At 45.1% G+C, this 20,824-nt stretch overlaps 1 protein-coding gene across 3 annotated transcripts in view; it reads right to left on the bottom strand.

Annotated features, from left to right (window-relative positions):
- The window catches only part of PRLR (prolactin receptor), a 191,767-nt gene that overhangs the window by 9,343 nt on the left and 161,600 nt on the right, over positions 1-20,824 (bottom strand). For all 3 annotated transcript variants that reach the window (XM_047767249.1, XM_047767266.1, XM_047767258.1), the window contains 7 exons: positions 16,284-16,396; positions 13,391-13,523; positions 10,860-11,029; positions 5,482-5,651; positions 3,181-3,322; positions 1,828-1,927; positions 1,245-1,314 (listed from right to left, as the gene is read on the bottom strand). In XM_047767249.1, the coding sequence (XP_047623205.1) occupies positions 1,245-1,314; positions 1,828-1,927; positions 3,181-3,322; positions 5,482-5,651; positions 10,860-11,029; positions 13,391-13,523; positions 16,284-16,353 (855 nt within the window). In that variant the 5' untranslated portion in view covers positions 16,354-16,396. The remainder of the gene's footprint in view (positions 1-1,244; positions 1,315-1,827; positions 1,928-3,180; positions 3,323-5,481; positions 5,652-10,859; positions 11,030-13,390; positions 13,524-16,283; positions 16,397-20,824) is intronic.

Below are 20,824 nucleotides of genomic sequence, written 5' to 3'. Positions count from 1 at the left end.
CTGTAACTTTAGATAAGCTGTTCTGTGATCCTCAGTTTCTCTATTTGTAAAATGGGAAAAGTCATACCCATCTGGGAAAGTTCTTTTGAGAATTAAAGGTAATGTCCTTAAAAATCCCAGAACTTTTCCTTTTTCTTTTTTTAGACTCAAAAAGCAGTTATTCCATCATTATGTCTCGGTGGCTACAAGGTCAAATTGTGAGCTAAACAAATCATGTAGTTAGCTGAGATGTTTATGCTGGGTCTACGAAGGTAAGTGCTAGAGATGGGGGAGCAGGTCATATTTGCCATCTGAGTGAATGCAGTCAAGCCAAATCCCCTGGGACTCACATTTCACATTACTGTGTTTTTGACCTCATGGTGGCTGGGTCAGGTGACATAATGCACAGGTAATTGCTTTTCTATACATCAGTGTTAAGCTGAAGGTCAAGTTGAAACTATATATTTCCACCTGCAGCAAAACTGAAAATGTTCTAATCCTTCTTTTCATTCAAAACACATTTAATTCCCACTTGAATGTGTCTAAATGGGCCCTGGCAAATGCCAGCTCCGCTGTACTGAATCAGTCTCAACTGGGCACTCAAACTGAGCAGAAATCGCAGCAGGAACAGGATATTCTGTTCCTGTGTCTTTTGTACAGAACATTCAAGTGGGATCTTATACCAAAGGATGATGGAGGGGCTGGTGGGAGAGCCCTCTTTTGTATGCATCAGAATATTCACCCTCAGAGTTCCCATTGTGGCTCAGTGGGTTAAGAATTTCGACTAGTATCCATGAGGATGTGGGTTCATTCCCTGGCCTCGCTCAGTGACTTAAGGATCTGCTGTTGCTGTGAGCTGTGGCATAGGTCAGCAGCTGCAGCACCAATTCAGACCCCGAGCCTGGGAACTTCCATATGTGACCAATTAAAAAAACAAAAAAAAATCACCCTCTTTCTCAATTGATTATTTGTACGAAATGTTTATGACTGTGCTTATAAACAGACCTGCTAAACATAGCAAATTTTCCTATATGTTTTTTTGGTTTTCTTTCATTGTCCTCTGACACTCAGTATCTGATAGTAAATACCCTGATGCCTCCCTCATCTTTCTGTAAACACACATGCTGAACAGGAGGGACAGCTGGTCCTCGCGGATGGGATGGCTGAGCCGGCCAGGCTAAACTGATGGGTACTGTGTGCACGTATATAACGAGAAAGCTAACAGAGCAGCCAGTCACAGTACATTCTCCACTGCTGGCACTTACCTCCAACAGATGGGTGTCAAATCCTTTTATTTTTGGCCCTGGAACTGGTGGAAGGATGCAGGCCACCATGCTATAAAATAATGTAAGAGAAAAGATAAATAACACATGTTCCCACCTTGTGATCTTGGAATAGCTGCTACAGGGATATGGCAGGTAGGAATTAGGGTTCTGAGACTACGTGAAACTAAATGACATGCAATTTTCATGATGTGAAACTAATCACTGGTGAAGACAAATAATAATTATAGAGGCCAGCATCACAGTGAATTCTGGCTAATTGAGGAGGCGGATTCTGAAATTACTAGTGGGATTATTTGCTGTTCTTATCAGACTTTTACTATTTCACAACTGCGCTACTCCCTTTGGTAGAGAGAAGATCAGTTTCAAATGAGTCTATTCTGTTTTTTTCCAGCACTGAGAAAAGGTTTTTTTTTTTTTTTTTTTTTTAATGGCTAATGCAGCTAATGGCTAAAATGAGGTGCTTGAATTATCTGTAGGTTTCCATCATTTTTGTCTTGTCTTTTTTTTGGCCATTATCCCTGACAGCCATGAATGGGAGGGGGGTTGATAGACAGTGAAGTACCTATAGCCCTTCAAAGCCACTGCCCAGATCATAATCAAACAGACGACAGCAGAAAGAATAGCCACGAAGATCCACATGGTTGTATCTTTCATTGAGAAGTCTAAAAAGCAAACAGACAGAAAGCTTTGATCATTATTACAGCATCGCTAACAAGTAAACAAACAGAACTAATAAATAAACTTTTGAACATAAGCCCCCCTCCCAACACCTCTTCTGATTTGAACAACAATCCAGAGTAGTATTAACAATGGGCTTAATTTTTTCCAGTATCATTGAATGTGAATATGTTGCATATATTTATGGAACTCTAAACATTTCAAAATCCTTTAAAACATTGTTTTATTTGATACCTATAGAGGAAATCCAAGGGTACATGGTCAGTTGCAATAATAATAAAAGCTAACATTTATTAAGTTCTTAGTAAAAGTCATATGATGTTAAGCTCTTTATGTACATTGCCTGTAAATGTAAAGATGAGGAATTAAGATTCAAAGTGTGGTTTATCCAGAGGCGTGGAGTTAAAAGGTTGCACTATGAGATTTGAATCCAGGCCTTCTGTCTCCAGCCCCTGTGCTTTTATTTATTAGGAACCAGAGCTGGACTAGACACAGAGTCTTATGGCCGGTAGTTTAGTGTTCTTTCCCGTGTGCAGTATAAGGCCTGACACTTTGGCCAGGCAAGTTTTCACAAGAGCTAGGCTTCACCACGCAGTTCTAGGCAAGACCTTTTTTGTTGTTGTTGTCTTTTTTTAGGGCCTTACCCATGGCATATGGAAATTCCCAGGCTAGGGAACACCACAGCCACAGCAACATCAGATCCAAAGTGCATCTGTGACCTACACTGCAGCTCACGGCAATAGCAGATCCTTAACCCACTGAGCGGGGCCAGCGATCAAACCTGCATCCTCATGGATACTAGTTGTGTTCATTACTGCTGAGCCACAAGGGAACTCCCAGAACTGGCTGTCTTTTATATACTAGGCCTTGACTAAGAGACCAACATATAATTGTCATCAGAGACTGAAAATCAGTTCATGCCTTTCAGATTGGGACAGTACCTTACAGATTCTGGGAGAATTAGGTGACAAACTTGACCAAATGATAGTGATGGGGCAGACGGGAAGGGCAGAGTGATGGTGCATCAAGACCTCTGCCACTCCAAGCTCATGTCTGTGGACATCCTGGAAACAAGTCCTCACTGCCAGGGACCCAGGGAGCAACGCCACCCTTCCAAATGTCTAGGTGTTGGGTGGAGAAGTGATAAGCCCACCTCTACTCATTCTTCTGGCTGAGGCACATTTACTAAACTCATGTCATTGAAAAAAATGTTTAAGAATATCAGCAAGATACTCACCATTAGGTATCTGGATGGAGCTCTCTGGGCTCCACTCACTCCAGAATCCATGGTCCGGCTTGCAGCGAACCTGGACAAGGTATTTCTGTCCTGGATACAAGCTGAGAATCTTAAACTGAGTCTGCTGCCCAGCGAAATGAGTCTTAGGAGAGACAAGGAAAACAGAAGTAACTACGACTTGGGTTATGAAGAGACATTAGACTATGGGAGGAGTGAGGCCAGATGATTACACTTGGAAAATACCCTGTTCACACCATCGTGCCCTCTCAGCCCATCCCTTCCCCCTGGTAAACACCACTCTCACAAAAATCACAAGGTTTTTCTATCTCTCCATTGGGACCTCTCTCTCAGAAAGACAAATATTCTGCTCCCTACACCCTACCTTCTAAATTCAACATTATTTTGTAATCCGTAATAAGTGCTTCAAGGATTATTATTATTATTATTATTATTATTATTATTATTATTATTATTTTGTCTTTTCTAGGGCTGCACCCGAGGCATATGGAGGTTCCCAGGCTACGGGTCTAATCAGAGCTGTAGCCACCAGCCTACACCAGAGCCACAGCAACGCAGGATCCAAGCTGCGTCTGTGACCTACACCACAGCTCACGGCAATGCCGGATCCTTAACCCACTGAGGGAGGCCAGAGATCGAACCTGTAACCTCATGGTTCCTAATCGGATTCGTTAACCACTGCGTCATGATGGGAACTCCTGGCTCAAGGATTATTTATTGGTGTAGAGCCACCAGGTGGAAGAGAACTGGGCATCTATGAACAGTGAAACGACTGTGCATAAATTTAACATGACTTTATAATGATCTCCCTGATCCTGGGGTCAGTTTTAGCATCATTTATGGCAGGTTGACCAGGTAGTTTGCTTCCTGATGTGGTGAAATAAGAAGCATGTCATATCACCTCTGAAGTTTTCTTGCCAAGAATTGTTCAATTTGGAGTTCCCTTCGTGGCTCGGTGGTTAACAAATCTGACTAGGAACCATGAGGTTGTGTGTTCGATCCCTGGCCTTGCTCAGTGGGTTAAGGATCTAGCGTTGCTGTGAGCTGTAGCTGTAGGTTGAAGATGTGGCTCAGATCCCGAGTTGCTGTGGCTCTGGTGTAGGCCGGCGGGTATAGCTCCTACTAGACCCCTAGCCTGGGAACCTCCATATGCTGCAGGAGCAACCCCAGAAAAAAGCAAAAAGGCAAAAAAAAAAATTGTTCAGCTTGTATGCAATCAAGTCTTGAGATCTAACGTCTGGTTACAGGAAATATGGGGACAGCGAAATTAGCCAAATAACCTCACAAAGAGCCAATCAGACACATGTAGAAGGTGGGACAGTCTATGGGTCAAGTGGCCCAGTCTCCTGAGCATGTTGAGACTGAAGAGATATATCAGCCAGTCACAAAGCGGGATCCTGGAGTGGAGTCTTGTTTGCACAAACCAGATGTTAAAGATACTTTTCTGGGAGTTCCCATCATAGCTCAATGGTAACAAACCCCACTAGGATCCATGAAGATGTAGATTCGATCCTTGGACTTGATCAGTTAAGGATCCGGTATTGTCGTGAGCTGCGACATAAGTGGCAGATGTGGCTCAGATCTGGCATTGCTGTTGCTGTGGTTGTGGCGTAGGCTGGCAGGTGCAGCTCTGATTGGACCCCTAGCCTGAGAACTTCCATATGCTGCAGATATGGCCCTAAAATGACAAAAAAAAATTTTTGGGAAGCAATAGGGGCGATTAAAATATAGACTGCTCATTAAATGATATTAAGGAATTAAAAATGATATTAAGGCATTGTAACTAATTTTCTAGGTATGATCCTATCATTTTGGCTATGTTTAGTAATATTCCCCCTTAAAAGAGACATATACTAAAGTACTTAAGAGCAGAATATCATAATGCCTACAATTTACCATATTGTTTCTTTACAATGAAGTATTTTAAAGGGAATAAAAATGTCATTGGCCATAGACTGGTTACATGGAGATTTTTTTCCTGCCACTTAGTGCCATTTAATTCCTCCATAGATGTTTAGACCTAAGATAGCCTGAAGGAGATGGGTTGGAAACCTGGCAGAAGAGGGTGTTCAGTGCAAGGAATTAGTCCTGGGAGGGCTGTGAAGATGGCCCCTATCCAACGCAGAGGATGGGAAAAGGCCCCCCCGCATGTGGGTGGGTCACATCAGCATCAGGAAGGCAACATGGTGGCCCAATAAATAGGAGGGAAGACCTGTTCTCATTTGCAGGGCTTCGTCTTTGCCTAAAGACGTGGTTCCTTCCAAAAGCTTCCCGTTGACTCACCTCCCACTCAGCTGTTTTCTCAGGTTGTAATCGAATTTCATACTGGAGTGTGAGCCAACCAGATCTTACGTCAACCAGGGTGGGTGGAAGCCATTTGATCCACAGATATGGCTTTTGGTCTTCAGGCTTTTTTAATTCCAAAGTCAGGTTCACAGGAGGGTCTGGTTCAACTGTAGAAAGAAACTCCATATGTAGTCAAAAATGGTGTCTGATCTCAGAACTATATGACTTAGAGACAGCTCTTTCTACTCCACCATGCTCCACCATGGTTAAGAGACAGCTGGTGTTGGAAGTCAGGCGCTGGTCAGCAGAGTTGGGATTAGGCCGAAGCAAGTGAGTCGCCTAGGGTGCAAAAGTTAAGGCGGCACAAATGGCCAACAAGTGCATAAAAGACGCTCCATATCACTAGTTATTCAGGAAATGCAAATCAAAACCATGATGAGATACTATTTCACATCCACTGGGATGACTAGAGTTTACAAAATGAAAAATAACAAGTGTTGGCAAGAATGTTGGAGGCAATACATTTTCCACTTGATGTTATGCTTAATTTTTGTGTCAGTTTGACTGGACTAAGGGCCGTACAGACAGAAATAAAACCTTATTCATTAAAAAAAAAAAAAGAATGTTGGAGGTGTTGGAACCCTCATACATTGCTGGTGGGAAGGTAAAATGGTGCAGCCACTGTGGAAGGAGTCTGACAGTTGCTCAAAAGATTAAATATAAAATTAACATGTCACACATCAATTTCACTTCCAGATACATACCCAAAAGAACAGAGAGCAAGCGTTCAAACTAAAACTCATATAGGTTGAGAGAAAGAATGTATGTATATGTATGACTGGATCACTTTGCTGTGCAGCAGAAATTGGTACAACATTGTAAATCAACTGCAGCTTAATAAAATTATTTTTAAAAACTCATACATGAATGTTCATAGCAGCACTATATACTGTAGTCAATAGGTGAAAACAGCCCAGATGTCCATCCATGGATGAAGAGATAAATGATATCCATATGAAGGAATAATATTCAGCCATAAAAGGTAGTAAGGATACATGCTACACCAAGGATGAATCTTGAGAATATCATGCTAAGTGAAAGAAGCCAGATACGAAAGGCCACATATCATATATATGATTACACATATACTAAATGTCCAGAATAGGCACAACTATAGAGAAAGAAAGTAGGTTAGTGGTTTCTCTGGGGCTGGGGTCATGGGGGGAATCCAGAGAAACTTCTGAATGGGTATGAAGTTTCCATTTGGAGTGATGAAAGTGTTTGCAAACCAGATCGTGCTGATGGTTGCATAACCCTGTGATGAACGAATACCACTGAACGGCACACTCTAAAATGGTTAAAGCAGTCCATTTATGTCATGGGTATTTTACCACAATTCCAGAAAACTAGGGAGGCACTTTCGGGTCCCTTCAAGTGCAGGTCTGTAAGCGCCTCCTCTTATTAAGAGTGAGGTACCTAGGGTGCTGGCTTGACTTAGCTTAGTCTCAGTGGCGATGGCCAGTAACATTTCCTCCTCGGGTCAGGCTCCATTCCAAGGGAGAGAAGAGTGAGTGTAACTCTGGTGGACTTGGCACCATAACCTACAGTTGCCTAAACAGCGAACTTTAGAAAACACGCCACCAGCCCTAATGCTTAGATGTTACTAAGTACATACCTAAGAAAAATGGTTTTTAAATGGACTTATGAATTAAACATCAGTGATTTGATATGCTTGAAGTTAAACACAAGACTTGCAGTTTATATAAAAGTGCAAGTAAAATGTTCAAGATGGATCCTTGAGGAGTTCCCGTCGTGGTATAGTGGTGCGGCGGTTGACGAATCTGACTAGGAACCATGAGGTTTCGGGTTCAATCTCTGGCCTGGCTCAGTGGGTTGAGGATCCAGCATTGCGGTGAGCTGTGGTGTAGGTTGCAGATGTGGATCGGATCCCGAGTTGCTGTGGCTCTGGCGTAGGCCGGTGGCTACGGCTCCAACTAGACCCCTAGCCTGGGAACCTCCATATGCTGCGGGAGCAGCCTTAGAAAAGGCAAAAAGACAAAAAAAAAATGATCTTTGAAAGCAAAGTTTCTATGCCTCAGCATTATGGACACATCTTTTATTATTTTGAAAAGTCTGGTCCAACACATTCTTTGACCAGAGAACTTGTTTTCAAGAGCCTATAAGAATTTCATCTACACATTGATTTCACTTTTTAATTGTACTACTTTTCTTTAGAGATCCCTTTTTAAAAACTTTTTTAATAATGATTTTTATTTTTTCCATTATAGCTGGTTTACAGTGTTCTATCAATTTTCTACTGTATAGTGTGGTGACCTGGTTACACATACACGTATAGATTCATCATAAGTGATTAGATATAGTTCCTATGCTATATAGCAGGATCTCATTGCCTATCCATTCCAAATGCAATAGTCTGCATCTATTAACCCCAGACTCCCAGGCCATCCCACTCTCTCCCCTTCCCCCTTGGAAACCACAAGTCTGTTCTCCAAGTCCATGAGTTTCTTTTCTGTGGAAAGGTTCATTTGTGCAGTATATTAGATTCCAGATATAAGTGATATCATATGGTATTTATCTTTCTCTTTCTGACTTACTTCACTCAGTATGAGAGTCTCTAGTTCCATCCTTGTTGCTGCAGATGGGCATTATTTTGCTATTTTTTATGGCTGAGTAGTATTCCATTGTGTATACATACCACATCTTCCTAATCCAATCATCTGTGATGGACATTTAGGTTGTTTCCATGTCTTGGCTATTGTGAATAGTGCTGAAATGAACATGTGGGTGCATGTCTTTTTCAAGGAATGTTTTGTCCAGATATGTGCCCAAGAGTGGGATTGCTGGGTCATATGGTAGTTTGACGTATAGTTTTCTAAAGTACCTGCATGCTGTTTTCCATAGTAGTTGTACCAGCTTACATTCCCACCAACAGTGCAGGAGGGTTCCCTTTTCTCCAAACCCTCTCTGGCATTTGTTTTTTGTGGAATAATTAATGATGGCCATTCTGACTGGTGCGAAGTGGTACCTCATAGTAGCTTTGATGTGCATTTCTCCAAAAATCAGTGATGCTGAGCATTTTTTTCCTTTTTTTTTTTGATGGATAAAGTTCATTATAGCAGTTGCACATTTTAGAATTTCTCTTGCTTTCACTGTTTTGACCCCAAATGTTACATATTTTAACATTTAGGGCAGAATATTTAAGGGCCAGGCAATTTAAGAAAAAGCCCTTGAAAAAGGAATTATTTGCATTTAGCATTTTAAAGACTTCATATCTCAAGTAGGTTTATATGACTGGAAATTATTTTATTCCTACTCGTCAGTGGGGTTATTTTTTATTTATTTTTTGCTTTTTAGGGCTGCACCCGCGGCATATGGAAGTTCCCAGGCTAGGGGTCTAATTGGAGCTACAGCTGCCGGCCTACGCTACAGCCACAGCAACTGCCCACTGAGTGAGGCCAGGGATTGAACCTGCAACCTCCTGGTTCCTAGTCGGATTCGTTTCCTCTGCACCACAATGGGAACTCCCCTTTTTGATTTTCTTAAACTAAGATCAAATTTCATTTCCACCTCCATGCTCATTGCTGTGATTTGCTGAGAGGAGACAGTATTCAAACGTGTACCAGTTGATGTTGGAAGCTTTTCTAGGTTTTTTTTTTTCTTTTTTGTCTTTTGTCCTTTTTTAGGCCCACACCTGTGGCATATGGAGGTTCCCAGGCCTGGAGTCCAATCGGAGCTGCAGCTGCCAGCCTACACCCCAGCCACAGCAATGCCAGATCCGAGCCGCGTCTGCAACCTACACCACAGCTCATGGCAACGATGGATCCTCAACCCACTGAAAGAGGCCAGGGATCGAACCCGCAACCTCATGGTTCCTAGTTGGATTGGTTTCCACTGTGCCACGAATGGGAACTCCAAGCTTTTCTAGTTTTTGAGCCAATGGGAAGATGTACAGGCAAATACCTGAAAGTCCTAGCCTGATTGTCCTTGTTGGTTGGTGTTAGGTAAGTCAAGAAGACTTGAGTGACCTTGAACCAAATTAGCTACTCCTTAGATTATTATCCAACAGGAAGGCTAAACCCAGTCCTGGCCAAGCCATCTCTTGTTCTAAGATCCCCTTTGTCATCCCTGCTAAACCATCCAGGCCTCTGCAGTTATGCCTCATTGCCCTGCAGCTCAATGTTAACCAGTTAACCACGCCAAGCAAGAAGCAGCCCTCAGGTTGACTATGTTTTACTTTGCTAATGACTTCTTCAAACATGGTTGTTGTGATCTTGGCCTTCAGCCTTCTGTTCAAGTAGCACTATTTACTCCCCAAATTCTTTATTTTTATTTTGCTTTGCCTTTTTTTTTTTTTAGGGCCACACCCATGGCATATGGAAGTTCCCAGGCTAGGGGTTGAATTGGAGCTGCAGCCACTGGCCTATGCCACAGCCACAGCAGCACCAGGTCCAAGCTGCGTCTGTGACCTACACCACAGCTCAGAGCAACTCGGGATCTTAACGCACCGAGCAAGGCCAGGGATCGAATCCAAAACCTCATGGATTCTAGTTGGGTTCCTTACTGCGGAGCCACAACAGGAACCCCCCAAATTCTTTATTTTTAAAAGGATAGCTCCATTTGCTAAGAAACATATGTATATTAAGAACTGAATTTGGGGCCAAGCAGTTGGAGCAATTCCTGTGCGTAGAGAAGCAGATCAACTCCTTCTAAGAGTTGCTACTCCACGAAGAAACTCTGTCTTCCAGGGAGACACATCCCAGACAAAAAGTCCCAGCTTGACATGGGTTGGGGGAGGGCTGGAGGCAAGAATTGATAAGGGAAGCATAAATAGAAAACTCCTGTTGGGTGCAAGAGGATGGAAAGGAGGGTCAAGAGAAGACCCAAGAACAGAAGGATCTTACTCTCTTACTTCCACTAATAAAAACTGGTTTAAAACACTCAGCTGGGAACTTCCGTCATGGCTCAGCAGTTAACGAACCTGACTAGCATCCATGAGGATGCAGGTTCAATCCCTGGCCTTGCTCAGTGGGTTAAGGATCCAGCGTTGCCGTGAGCTGTGGTGTAGATCACAGATGCGGCTCAGATCCCAACTTGCTATGGCTGTGGTGTAGGCTGGTGGCAGCTACAGCTCAATTAGACCCTTAGCCTGGGAACTTCCATGTCTCGGGTGTGGCCCTAAAAAGACAAAAAAATGAACGAACAAACAAAAACACTCAGCTGCCAAGGACGTTGTGAATTTCCTCATCTTTCTTTTTGGGGATCTATCCATAAGCCAAGAAGACTCAAACTGAGTTTGAGGATCAGTAGATTCATGTCGGAATAACAAACTCCTCACCCATGGCCCTTCCCCTTACCTATGTAAGTCACATCCACGTAACGTGGATCTGAGGAACTGCTTCCCATCTGGTTTGTGGCGTTCACTGTGATGATGTATATTGTCCATATGGAGGTGTGCTTCTTGTTGAAGTAGCAGGAGTTAGGGCCGCCAGTTTTGTAGTCTGGACATTCATGGGTGAATGTTTCTCTGCAACAAGTAATATGTTAGAAGTGAGTATGAAAGTGGTCAAAAGGGTCTAGTTCTTTCTTTCTCTTCCTTCCTTCCTTCCTTCCTTCCTTCCTTCCTTCCTTCCTTCCTTCCTCCCTCCCTCCCTTCCTTCCCTCCCTCCCTTCTCTCCCTCCCTTCTTTCCTTCCTTTCTTCCTTCCTTCCTTCTTTCTTTCACTTTTTAGGGCCACATGCACGGCATATAGAAGTTCCCAGGCTACACGTCAAATCAGAGCTGCAGCTGCCAGCCTACACCACAGCCACAGCAACTCGGGACCTGAGCCAAGTCTGGACCTTCCCCACAGCTCACGGCAACGCCAGATCCTTAACCCACTGAGTGAGGCCAGGGATCGAACCTGCAACCTCATGGATACTAGTTGGGCTCGTTACTGCTGAGGCACAATGGGAACATTCTCTCTTTTATTCATAAGAGATCAATATGACTGGATCTGGGAGAAAGAGGCATTCCAAATGCAAAAGCCAGAGCTGAAGAAGGGCTCTCCAAGCTCCTAGGCCCCTTGCATGTCAGCTGGCAGTGAGACAGAGATGAGAGTGCTGGAGAAGGGGGAGGGGGAGGGTCCCCGAGAGCCTTGACGGCTCTGTTCCGCATCGACCCTTCCTTCCTGAAGGTTTTGGTGGACTGTGACATATATGCCTCCTGCCAATAAACATTTGAGTTTCCCACGGCCAAGGCACCACCATGCCCAAGGTCCTGCCACTGGGTCATCTCAGCAAACTGGGACCCTGCACATACACACCAGAGGAGCTGGGGGTTGAAGAGGGGGATGCCCATGGCAGCCTTTATTGCATATGTGCGCTGAATTACATTTCATTAGAAAAAAAGAGGACAAGGAATACAAACTGATCAGGATACTTCCAATTGCCCTACGTCAGCTGTAGAGAGAAGTGACTGTGAAAGGAGCTATTTCAGGCCAGAGAAGCTCTAAATGTTCACATTTAGACTCAGAGGCCTCAATGCAGGGCTCACCGCACAGGTGCTTATCCCACGTTGGTTGCTGCTTTGAGCTCCTGAGATCTGTCTGCTTGACATCCCTCTGGGTCCCAGGAGGGAGGTCAGCTTTGTGTGGCACCAAGTGGAGTCACTTGGAAGTGGCCAGCAGTTCCTACCAGTAAATCTTTTCCTCTTTGGGGAAGGATACAGGCCTCCTGAGATTTCCAGGAGGGTCTCCCTGTAACTGAGACTGAATCCCTGCCCATAGATGACCCCATTTAGTCTGCACTGCAATTTTTTTTTTAAAATCTTTTTGCCTTTTTCTAGGGCCGCTCCTGCGGCATGTGGAGGTTCCCAGGCTAGGGGTCTAATTGGAGCTATAGCCACTGGCCTACACCAGAGCTACAGCAATGTGGGATCCGAGCCATGTCTGCAACCTACACCACAGCTCAAGGTAATGCCGGATCCTTAACCCACTGAGCAAGGCCAGGGGTGGAACCCACAACCTCATGGTTCCTAATGGGATTCGTTAACCACTGCACCACGACAGGAACTCCTGCACTGCTATTTTAGCTCCAAATATGCCTTCTGGGAGATAATGGGTCCTGGATCCATGGATTTCCTAGAGAACAATCCTTACCTACTTTTTCCCTTGTTGGGCTCTTTAATTTCTTGCACATAAAACAAGTTCAAAAAGCTCATAAGCTCTGGTTGTCAAGGATTACGGGATAATCCTCTTACGTCGCCAAAGTAATGATTATAGAAAAATGATAAATGGCACAAGGTTGATAGATAAGCATCTAAAAGTAATGAGCACGTAGGAAACACTTATACCATGGCCTTGAGCTATAACCTAAGCTTACGGCAGGCAATGGAGACATTGCTGGACTTGCTGCCTTGGCAGTGGGTGAGTTCCCAGCAAAGGGCTCAGCAGGGACATTAAGAGGATGATGTGGGCTCGGATGTTTGACTCCCCTCCCCCTGTAATATGGGCCTTATCAGTGTCCATCCAGAGAAGCATGGCAGTTCTTTTAAAAAATTTTTTTTTGTCTTTTTGCCTTTTCTAGGGCTGCACCCGGGGCACATGGAGTTTCCTAGGCCGGGAGTCCAGTCGGAGCTGTAGCCGCCAGCCTATACCACAGCCACAGCAAGGTGGGATCCGAGCTGCATCTGCAACCTACCCCACAGCCCACGGCAACACCGGATCCTTAACCCACTGAGCAAGGCCAGGGATCGAACCCTCAACCTCATGGTTCCTAGCCGGATTCGTTAACCACTGAGCCACGAAGGGAACTCCAAAGCGTGGCGGTTCTAACCCAGAAGCAGTGTTCCTCTGGCCCACAGAGAGAGAACACTCGTGTGGTTTGTTGGGAGACATGCGAATGCTTACCCTTCCTTGTGGTAAGTCAGCGTGTAGTTGGTAGGAAGTCCTCCATCCGCCCCCGGCTTCCACCAGCAGGTGAATGTTTCCTTTTCGGGAGAACGACATTTGAAGATCTCAGGTTTTCCCGGAGGTGACTGTCCTAGAAAAAGCCAGGAGCCACTGGAGTCAATATGAAGGTCCGTTCCATGACTGGACCATTCTGTTGGTGACAGAAGCAGATGGGTGGGGGCCAGGGCAGGGATGACGTCTTGAGGCTAGTGGGTGTAGGGGTGCAGGGCTCAGAAGTGCCAAGGCACCCTCCACCACACTCCTCTATGGGTGGCCCTCGGGTTGGCATGATTCAGAAAGAGAGCTTAATGGTGGGGTGTGTGTGTGTGTGTGTGTGTGTGTGTGTGTGTACCGTGAGATGGAGATGCCAACAATCTAGGATCAGTGACTAACTGCCAAATTTCAACATCAAGAGTGTGAGGGACACATACGGACTAAGTAGGATGTGGCACATCCGTGATCCCTCCGAGTCCAGAGAGCGAATGCGTGCCCACAGCATCAGGGTGACCACGAAGAGACTTCCCCCCCAGGCACAAGCATCCTGTGGACACTTGCGGGTCCTGTGTTCTCTGGACCTCTTCCCTCTCTGCTCCCTCATCCCCTTCTCTCTGCCATTCCCCCACGATGAGCCCAATCGGGTCCTTTGTTTTTTCACTGTTATCCCCAGGGGTCTGCCCTGAGCTGCTCCCTCTCCACCTCCTGTGTCCCTTCCTCTTCCCCTTCACTATTCCTTGGTTCCGTTCAGCTTTGACCTACAATTCTGTCTCACAGTCTGTCTGCCCATACTTCTTGCCTCTGTTTCTGTATCTTGGTTTTTAGTCCCTTTCTGCTTATGTTTCCCACCCTCTCCCTGGGTCTTTATGTAGTGAGGTGGCAAAGGGCTCCCTTGAAATTCTTGGCTCTTTTGGGAGTAGAAGGCAGGGGAACTCCTGGGGGTGGGGGAGTGGGTAGCTGCTCTCCTGGTTAGAGCTACCCTCATCATCTCAGAGCTGTATCCAGTCCCAGCTGGAAGCTTAGATGGGCTGAAAGAGGTGATATAGAAAATTCAATGTCAAGGGAATGGAGTTTTTGAGTTGCCTAATCCCCAAAGCACTTGGGGAGTGGACCCCCTCTTCCGTCCCTTATCTGTCAGGTCCAAAGAGGAGAAGCATGGGCCTGAGTCTGCCTTGATGCTCTTGGGCTGGGGGTCCAGCCACGTGACCCCTGGTGATGCTCCTATTGGTACTTAGTTTGGGAAGTTGGGAGCAGAGAGGAGAGCTTCCGGGAGATGGTCTGAACCACAGGGGCTTCTCTGTTTTCTTCCACATCTGTCCTTCCTCCCTCACGCTGGCTCCTGGGCCCAAACTGCTAGCAGACCAGCAGATCAGAAAGAGCAGGGCTGGAGGAGAACACAGCTGGGAAGAGGAGGTACTAGGCGAAACCAGCCAGAAAGAAGAATCCAATGGAATGGTATGACGTGGTGCACGGGCTGGGGCCGAGGATGCCAGGTTGGGCCAGCTGGAGCCCAGCCAGCTCCTAGCCACCCCCCCCCACAAAAAAGTAAAAAGTCCTTGCCAGCCAGTCTGGGATTAGTTCTGCCAAAATCTATAATGTTGCTTGGACATTTCTTCAGAATTTCACAGGGTAAAGTGATTTTTGTTTGCTTTTTGTTGTGGCTGGGGGAATAGGTGAGGTAGAAAGAAAAGTTGATTTTTAAAAAAGCACAAAACCTTATGGCTCAATAATGAGCATATTCAGAAGCCAGTTAAGGCAGATGTTGATTATTTGAGTACTTCAAGTTTCCCTATGGATTATACTGATCTCTGTGTTTCTTTTTTCTCCCTCCAAAAGCTGATTTCTCTCCTGTTTCACTGGCTTTATTAATAGTACCACTGGGAATCTTGAGAGGAGGGTAAAGTTGTGAGTTTATAATGAGTCAAATGTTCCATTCAGTGGGACCATTTAGAGGAGATGGTTACTATTAATGGACTGTTGCACTATCCCCATAAAATGCACACAAACACAGGTGTACACACACACACACACACACAGGCACACACACACAAACACACAGGCACATATGCATGCTCAAATTGAGCCCACATTAGAAACACACCCCAACACCCCAAAGGAATAATATACAGAAATACACACTTGTAGAAGTACACACTGGTACTCACACAAACATATCCATAGAAACATACACCCGCAAATGTACATGCACACAGGTATGCACAGAGAAGCATTTGCAACCAGGCACATATAGGGAATACACACCTAGGTATATACAAGTATACACACCCAGAAATACGCAGGGGTAGACACATGGACATGTATACACACAGGCTCTCACATTCTTGTTTAGCTGTGGATTTCATTTCCCCCCTTAGCACAGATAACAGAGTTGGCTCTATTCGTCTCCTATCATGAAACAGCAACCCCCTTACATCTCTTTACAGTTTCTCACACACTATTTCATTTTGAAGTGGATGAAACATCACTGTCCTTCCCCTGAAAATGTGTAAATCCAGAGAGGTTAAGTAACTGGCTCAAGGTTGCACAGCTGGTAAGGGACAGAACCTGGACTGAAACTCTGGTCTGTGGTTGGCAGAGCTGTTTGCCGGCTCTCCCAGAATGAGGATGGCAGCCAGAGAAGAGGGACGAGATTTTGCATTAACTGCATTCCTTCTTTTGCATTAATTTTTGCATTCATTTTCATGCCCCAAATATTCTATATAGTTTAATAGTAGCAAATGACATGGGCATTTTCATTCCTTTTAATTGCACTGTCAGAGCACTGTAATGGATTCTCCCCCCAGCTCTCAAGAAACAGCCCAGGGAATGAAAGAAAACAGGACAGTCTCTTACTTACCATTCAGAAGGCTGATGTTGAGAAAAAGTAGCAAAATGAAAACCACTGTGGATGGCACATTTTCCTTCATGTTGGCTCCCTTCTCTTTCCACAGGCAGTGGGTCAGAGGTTCACTGAAAGAGAAGACACCGGGTAATATTTTTTGCAACAGACAGTCTCGTTAGGCCCATGCACCACTTTATTCTGGGTGTTTGCAACTGATACTTGCTCCTTGCTGAACGTGAATACCAAAACAGGAGGAAAGGAATGTAGGAAAATGTAGCAAGGGATGGCTTGGCTCAGAAGCATCGCTGCACACATGCTGGGCAGATTTCCACCACCAGAGGTCATCAGATGACAACATTCAAGGGCAGCTGAACTGCAGCTGGCGCCTCTACGCACACCTCAAAGAAAAATTGTTTCCTTTGCACCCCACGGTCCCCCAACAACAGATTATCCATTTAATGTGATATAGATTATGCACCCTACAAGAAAACTGTTCTGGGAGGACTTTGATCTACCAGCCCAAAATAAGCCAGGCTGAGAAGTCAGTGAGTTCCGTTGAACTCCAACCTGGCCTCAAGGATGCCAAAGGGTCAGGGGGCCTTTTCCCTGCCGCTTCAGGTTGAGAAGACTCTGAAAGCCTTCTGGTCTCTGGGCATGGCCGTGAACCACACAGCGAACTCTTGAGAACCTTCACAGGTTTTCTTTCTCCCCTTTGGAAAAGCCCCATAAACAAGAATGACAAATCCCAGTAATAGAGTCAAATCCCTTGGGTTTGGAGTATTAAGCACATTTTGAATCTGCAGAGGTTGAGAGTTTTGAGAATTTTATTATTAATATTATTATTTTTACACCTTGGAACAACTTTCAAAGCCTTTACATGTCCTTCTAAGAAAAAACAGGATTTTAGACATTTGGAAAAGCCTCATTAGTCTTTCTGGACGCCAAACAACTCTCAGAAAACAATAGATTTGATGAAGTAATTGTAAGTTCTCGGAAACACATGGCTTACATTTTCCTTTTAAATTATGTGGTTTTTTTTTTTTTTTTTTTTTTTAAATCGGGAAGGGCATCCTGGGGCAAGGCTGCCCATCAAGGGACTTTGGAAGTGACTGAATGTTGTCTGATGAGCCCTGAAAAGACTAGGCTCTGTCCATGTCTCCTGGCCAGACAGTGGAGCTCCCAGCGCCAGCTGGACACCACCTCACCAACGACTTCTTGAAGCCTTCTCCACCTGCTACTACTCCGTTTGAGACATGCTAGAAAATAGAAATCTTAGTGAAAACAGAGGCTCGGGGTACACAGATGTCAACAAGTGCCTCTCTTATACTGGGGCTCCTGGTTCAGTAATGGCTCCTGTGAAGTAGCCAGAATGTTATTCTCCAGGGTTCTTTTTATGTGCTTCTCCAGGATTCCTTCCAAATGCCCTCAAGGTTGCATCTGGAGTTCCCGGGCCAGGGAGCAGATCGGAACCACAGTCTGGACCTAAGCTGCTGCTACGGCAATGCTGGATCCTTAACCCACTGTGCCGGGCCGGGGATCGAACCCACGTCCTAATGCTCCCAAGACCCTGCAGATCTCATTGTGCTGCGATGGGAACTCCACCAGGGTGCATGTTCTAAACTGCCTGCTCTATCTAACTTCTCAGGGGCATCTAATTAGATCAGGTTGCTAAAGGCTCATGATGGATTTCAAGTCATTAAACTCTCACAATAGCCATTACCACCACCCCCCTTTTCTGGCCATGCCTCACAATATGCAGAAGATCCTGGACCAGAGATTGAACCTGTGCCATAGCATTGACAACAGCAGATCCTTAACCAGCCAAGTCACGAGGGAACTCCTGCTGCCATGCCCTTTAAACAGATGAGGAAATTAAAGTGTAGAGGGGTTTAGTAAATTGTCAGTCACATGTTAGCAGGAGAGAGAAATCTGGCAAATCTGAGAGTGTCCGATAAGTCATCTCGATTCGTAGACAATGTGTGATTAATGTGCAATTATCCTCCATCTATAGGGGGAGACAGTGGAGACGAGAGACTGAGCCTGGTGAGCAGCACCCTAACCTGGAGCAGGTGTGGAGGTGGGAGCGGCCAGGGCTTGGCCAGCTCGCCAGACTTATGCCCAAGGATTTCAAACCCAGCTGTTCTCATGAATCCAGCTTCCCTGGGTCCAGACAGGGCTGAAAGAGTTCTTTGTCCTGGTGACCTGGTGATCTCAACCTGGATTGGGGAATGGGAACTCAACCCATTGGCTGAAGAAGTCCTACAATATCCTTTTATTGATACTTCTTTGCTCTTCGGGGCACCGTATCAAAATTCTTGAGATTAGCATGATATAAATCACACCTCTGGGGCAGGGTCAGGCAGCCTTGACCAACTAGGGCTCCAGGTGTTTTGCAAAAGAAATGCCTGGATGCGGAGCAAGGTTGGGCAGGCAGGAGCAGATATGGTTCTTACTTTTGTACCCTGGTACATTAATCTATGCTCAGAGAAATTCTCCTACATAAAGTTTTCCAAATAAAAGTGCTTTCAGGAAGCATTTTATAAACGAAAAAGAAACAATTTCCTCTGGGATTTCCTAAGATATTCTGGAATGTGGTGATTAGCCACCTGTACTTTCTGATGCCTTGAAACTCCTGTGTCAGGGAATTGGACATACTCAAGGTGGTCTCATTACTGTGTAGCAATGATGATTCCCAACTCATCTTGCATCTTACTCTCCACAGGGCAGACATGGTGGGGTGAGTAAACCTTCAGAGAGGAAGATAATCCCAACTGCCCACCCCTGAGGGTGCTAAGCTGAATGTGAACCTGATCATCTGTTGTGGTTTCTTCCCACACTAGGCACACCTCCCACTGTCCACTGACTGTCTTTTATGGCTGGTGGACACTGGGCTGGGGATAAATTTGGTTTTTATCTCAAACTAAAAAGAGAGTTACCATATGATCCAGGAATCCCACTCCTGGGCATATACCCAGACAAAACTCTTATTCGAAAAGATAGATGCGCCCCAATGTTCATAAGAGCTGAGGCATGGAAGCGACCCAGGCGTCCATCAACAGCTGAATGGATAAAGAGGATGTGGTGTATATATACAGTGGAATACTACTCAGCCATAAAAGAATGAAATCATGCCATTTGCAGCAACATGGATGCAGATAGAGCTTATCAAACTAAGTGAAGTAGGTCAAAGAAAGACAAATATCACATGATCTCACTTATATGTGGAATCTAAAAAATGATACAAAACAGAACCAGGCTTAAAGATATAGAGAACTGACCTACAGTTATCAAAGGGGAAAGGGGGGGAGGGATAAATTAGGAGCGTGGGATTAGCAGATACAAATACTATATATGAAACAGATAAACAACAGGGACCTACTGTATAGCATTGGAAATGATATCCAATATCCTACAAAAATCCATAATGGAAAAGGATCTAAAAAAGAATCTATAATAGTATCTATATTTATACCATATCTGAATCACTTTGCTGTACACCGGAAACTAATACAACATTGGAAACCAACTGTACTTCAATTAAAAAAAGGGCAGGGAGTTCCCGTCGTGGCACAGTGGTTAATGAATCCGACTAGGAACCATGAGGTTGCGGGTTCGGTCCCTGCCCTTGCTCAATGGGTTAACGATCCGGCGTTGCCGTGAGCTGTGGTGTAGGTTGCAGACGCGGCTGGGATCCCGCATTGCTGTGGCTCTGGCGTAGGCTGGTGGATACAGCTCCGATTGGACCCCTAGCCTGGGAACCTACATATGCCTCGGGAGCGGCCCAAGAAATAGCAAAAAAACAAAAAACAAAAAACAAAAAAAGGGCAGATAGGAGTTCCTGTCAGGGTGCAGAGGAAACGAATCCGACTAGGAACCATGAGGTTGAGGGTTCTATCCCTGGCCTCGATCACTGGGTTAAGGATCCGGCATTGCCGTGAGCTGTGGTGTAGGTCGAAGACGTGGCTCAGATCTGATATTGCTGTGGCTGTGGTGTAGGCTGGCAGCTGTAGCTCTGCCTGGACCCCTAGCCTGGGAACCTCCATATGCTGCAGGTGCAGCCCTAAAAACCAAAAAAAAAAAAAAAAAGTGCAGATAACAAAGAATTTTGTCTCTCTTAGTCCACTTCCCCAATGCAAGGAGAATCTTGATCAAGATTATTCACCCCAACGGGGCTGGAACATTTAAAGAGCATCCACAGACTGCTCTTAGTGATGGTTATAGTGATAAATGGCTCCAAGTGTTTGGACTCCAATTAGGAAAAAGTCAGCCCTATACCGCCACCCAAGGACAATTATCTTGACTTCAGTCCTCAAGAGCTCCCCGAGTGTGACTACGGTTTAAAAATTCAAGTATTAAAACCATACTACAGGTCTGTAGCAAGTCAGAGGCCCCGTCGCCCCATTGCCCATGACAAGTTGCCTTGGCTTCTTCACTTCTGAAACCTCAAAAACTCTCCCATCTTTCTGCTCCTCCCATTATCTTATTCAAACAGGCCTTCCTCGTATGCTTTGTCCCACTGGGGTATGACCCCATAAAGCCCCTTCTCCCTCCCTTTT

The sequence above is a fragment of the Phacochoerus africanus genome, chromosome 1 (assembly GCF_016906955.1).
Source record: "Phacochoerus africanus isolate WHEZ1 chromosome 1, ROS_Pafr_v1, whole genome shotgun sequence".
NCBI lineage: Eukaryota > Metazoa > Chordata > Mammalia > Artiodactyla > Suidae > Phacochoerus > Phacochoerus africanus.
This window is presented reverse-complemented; position numbering and strand designations above follow the sequence as displayed.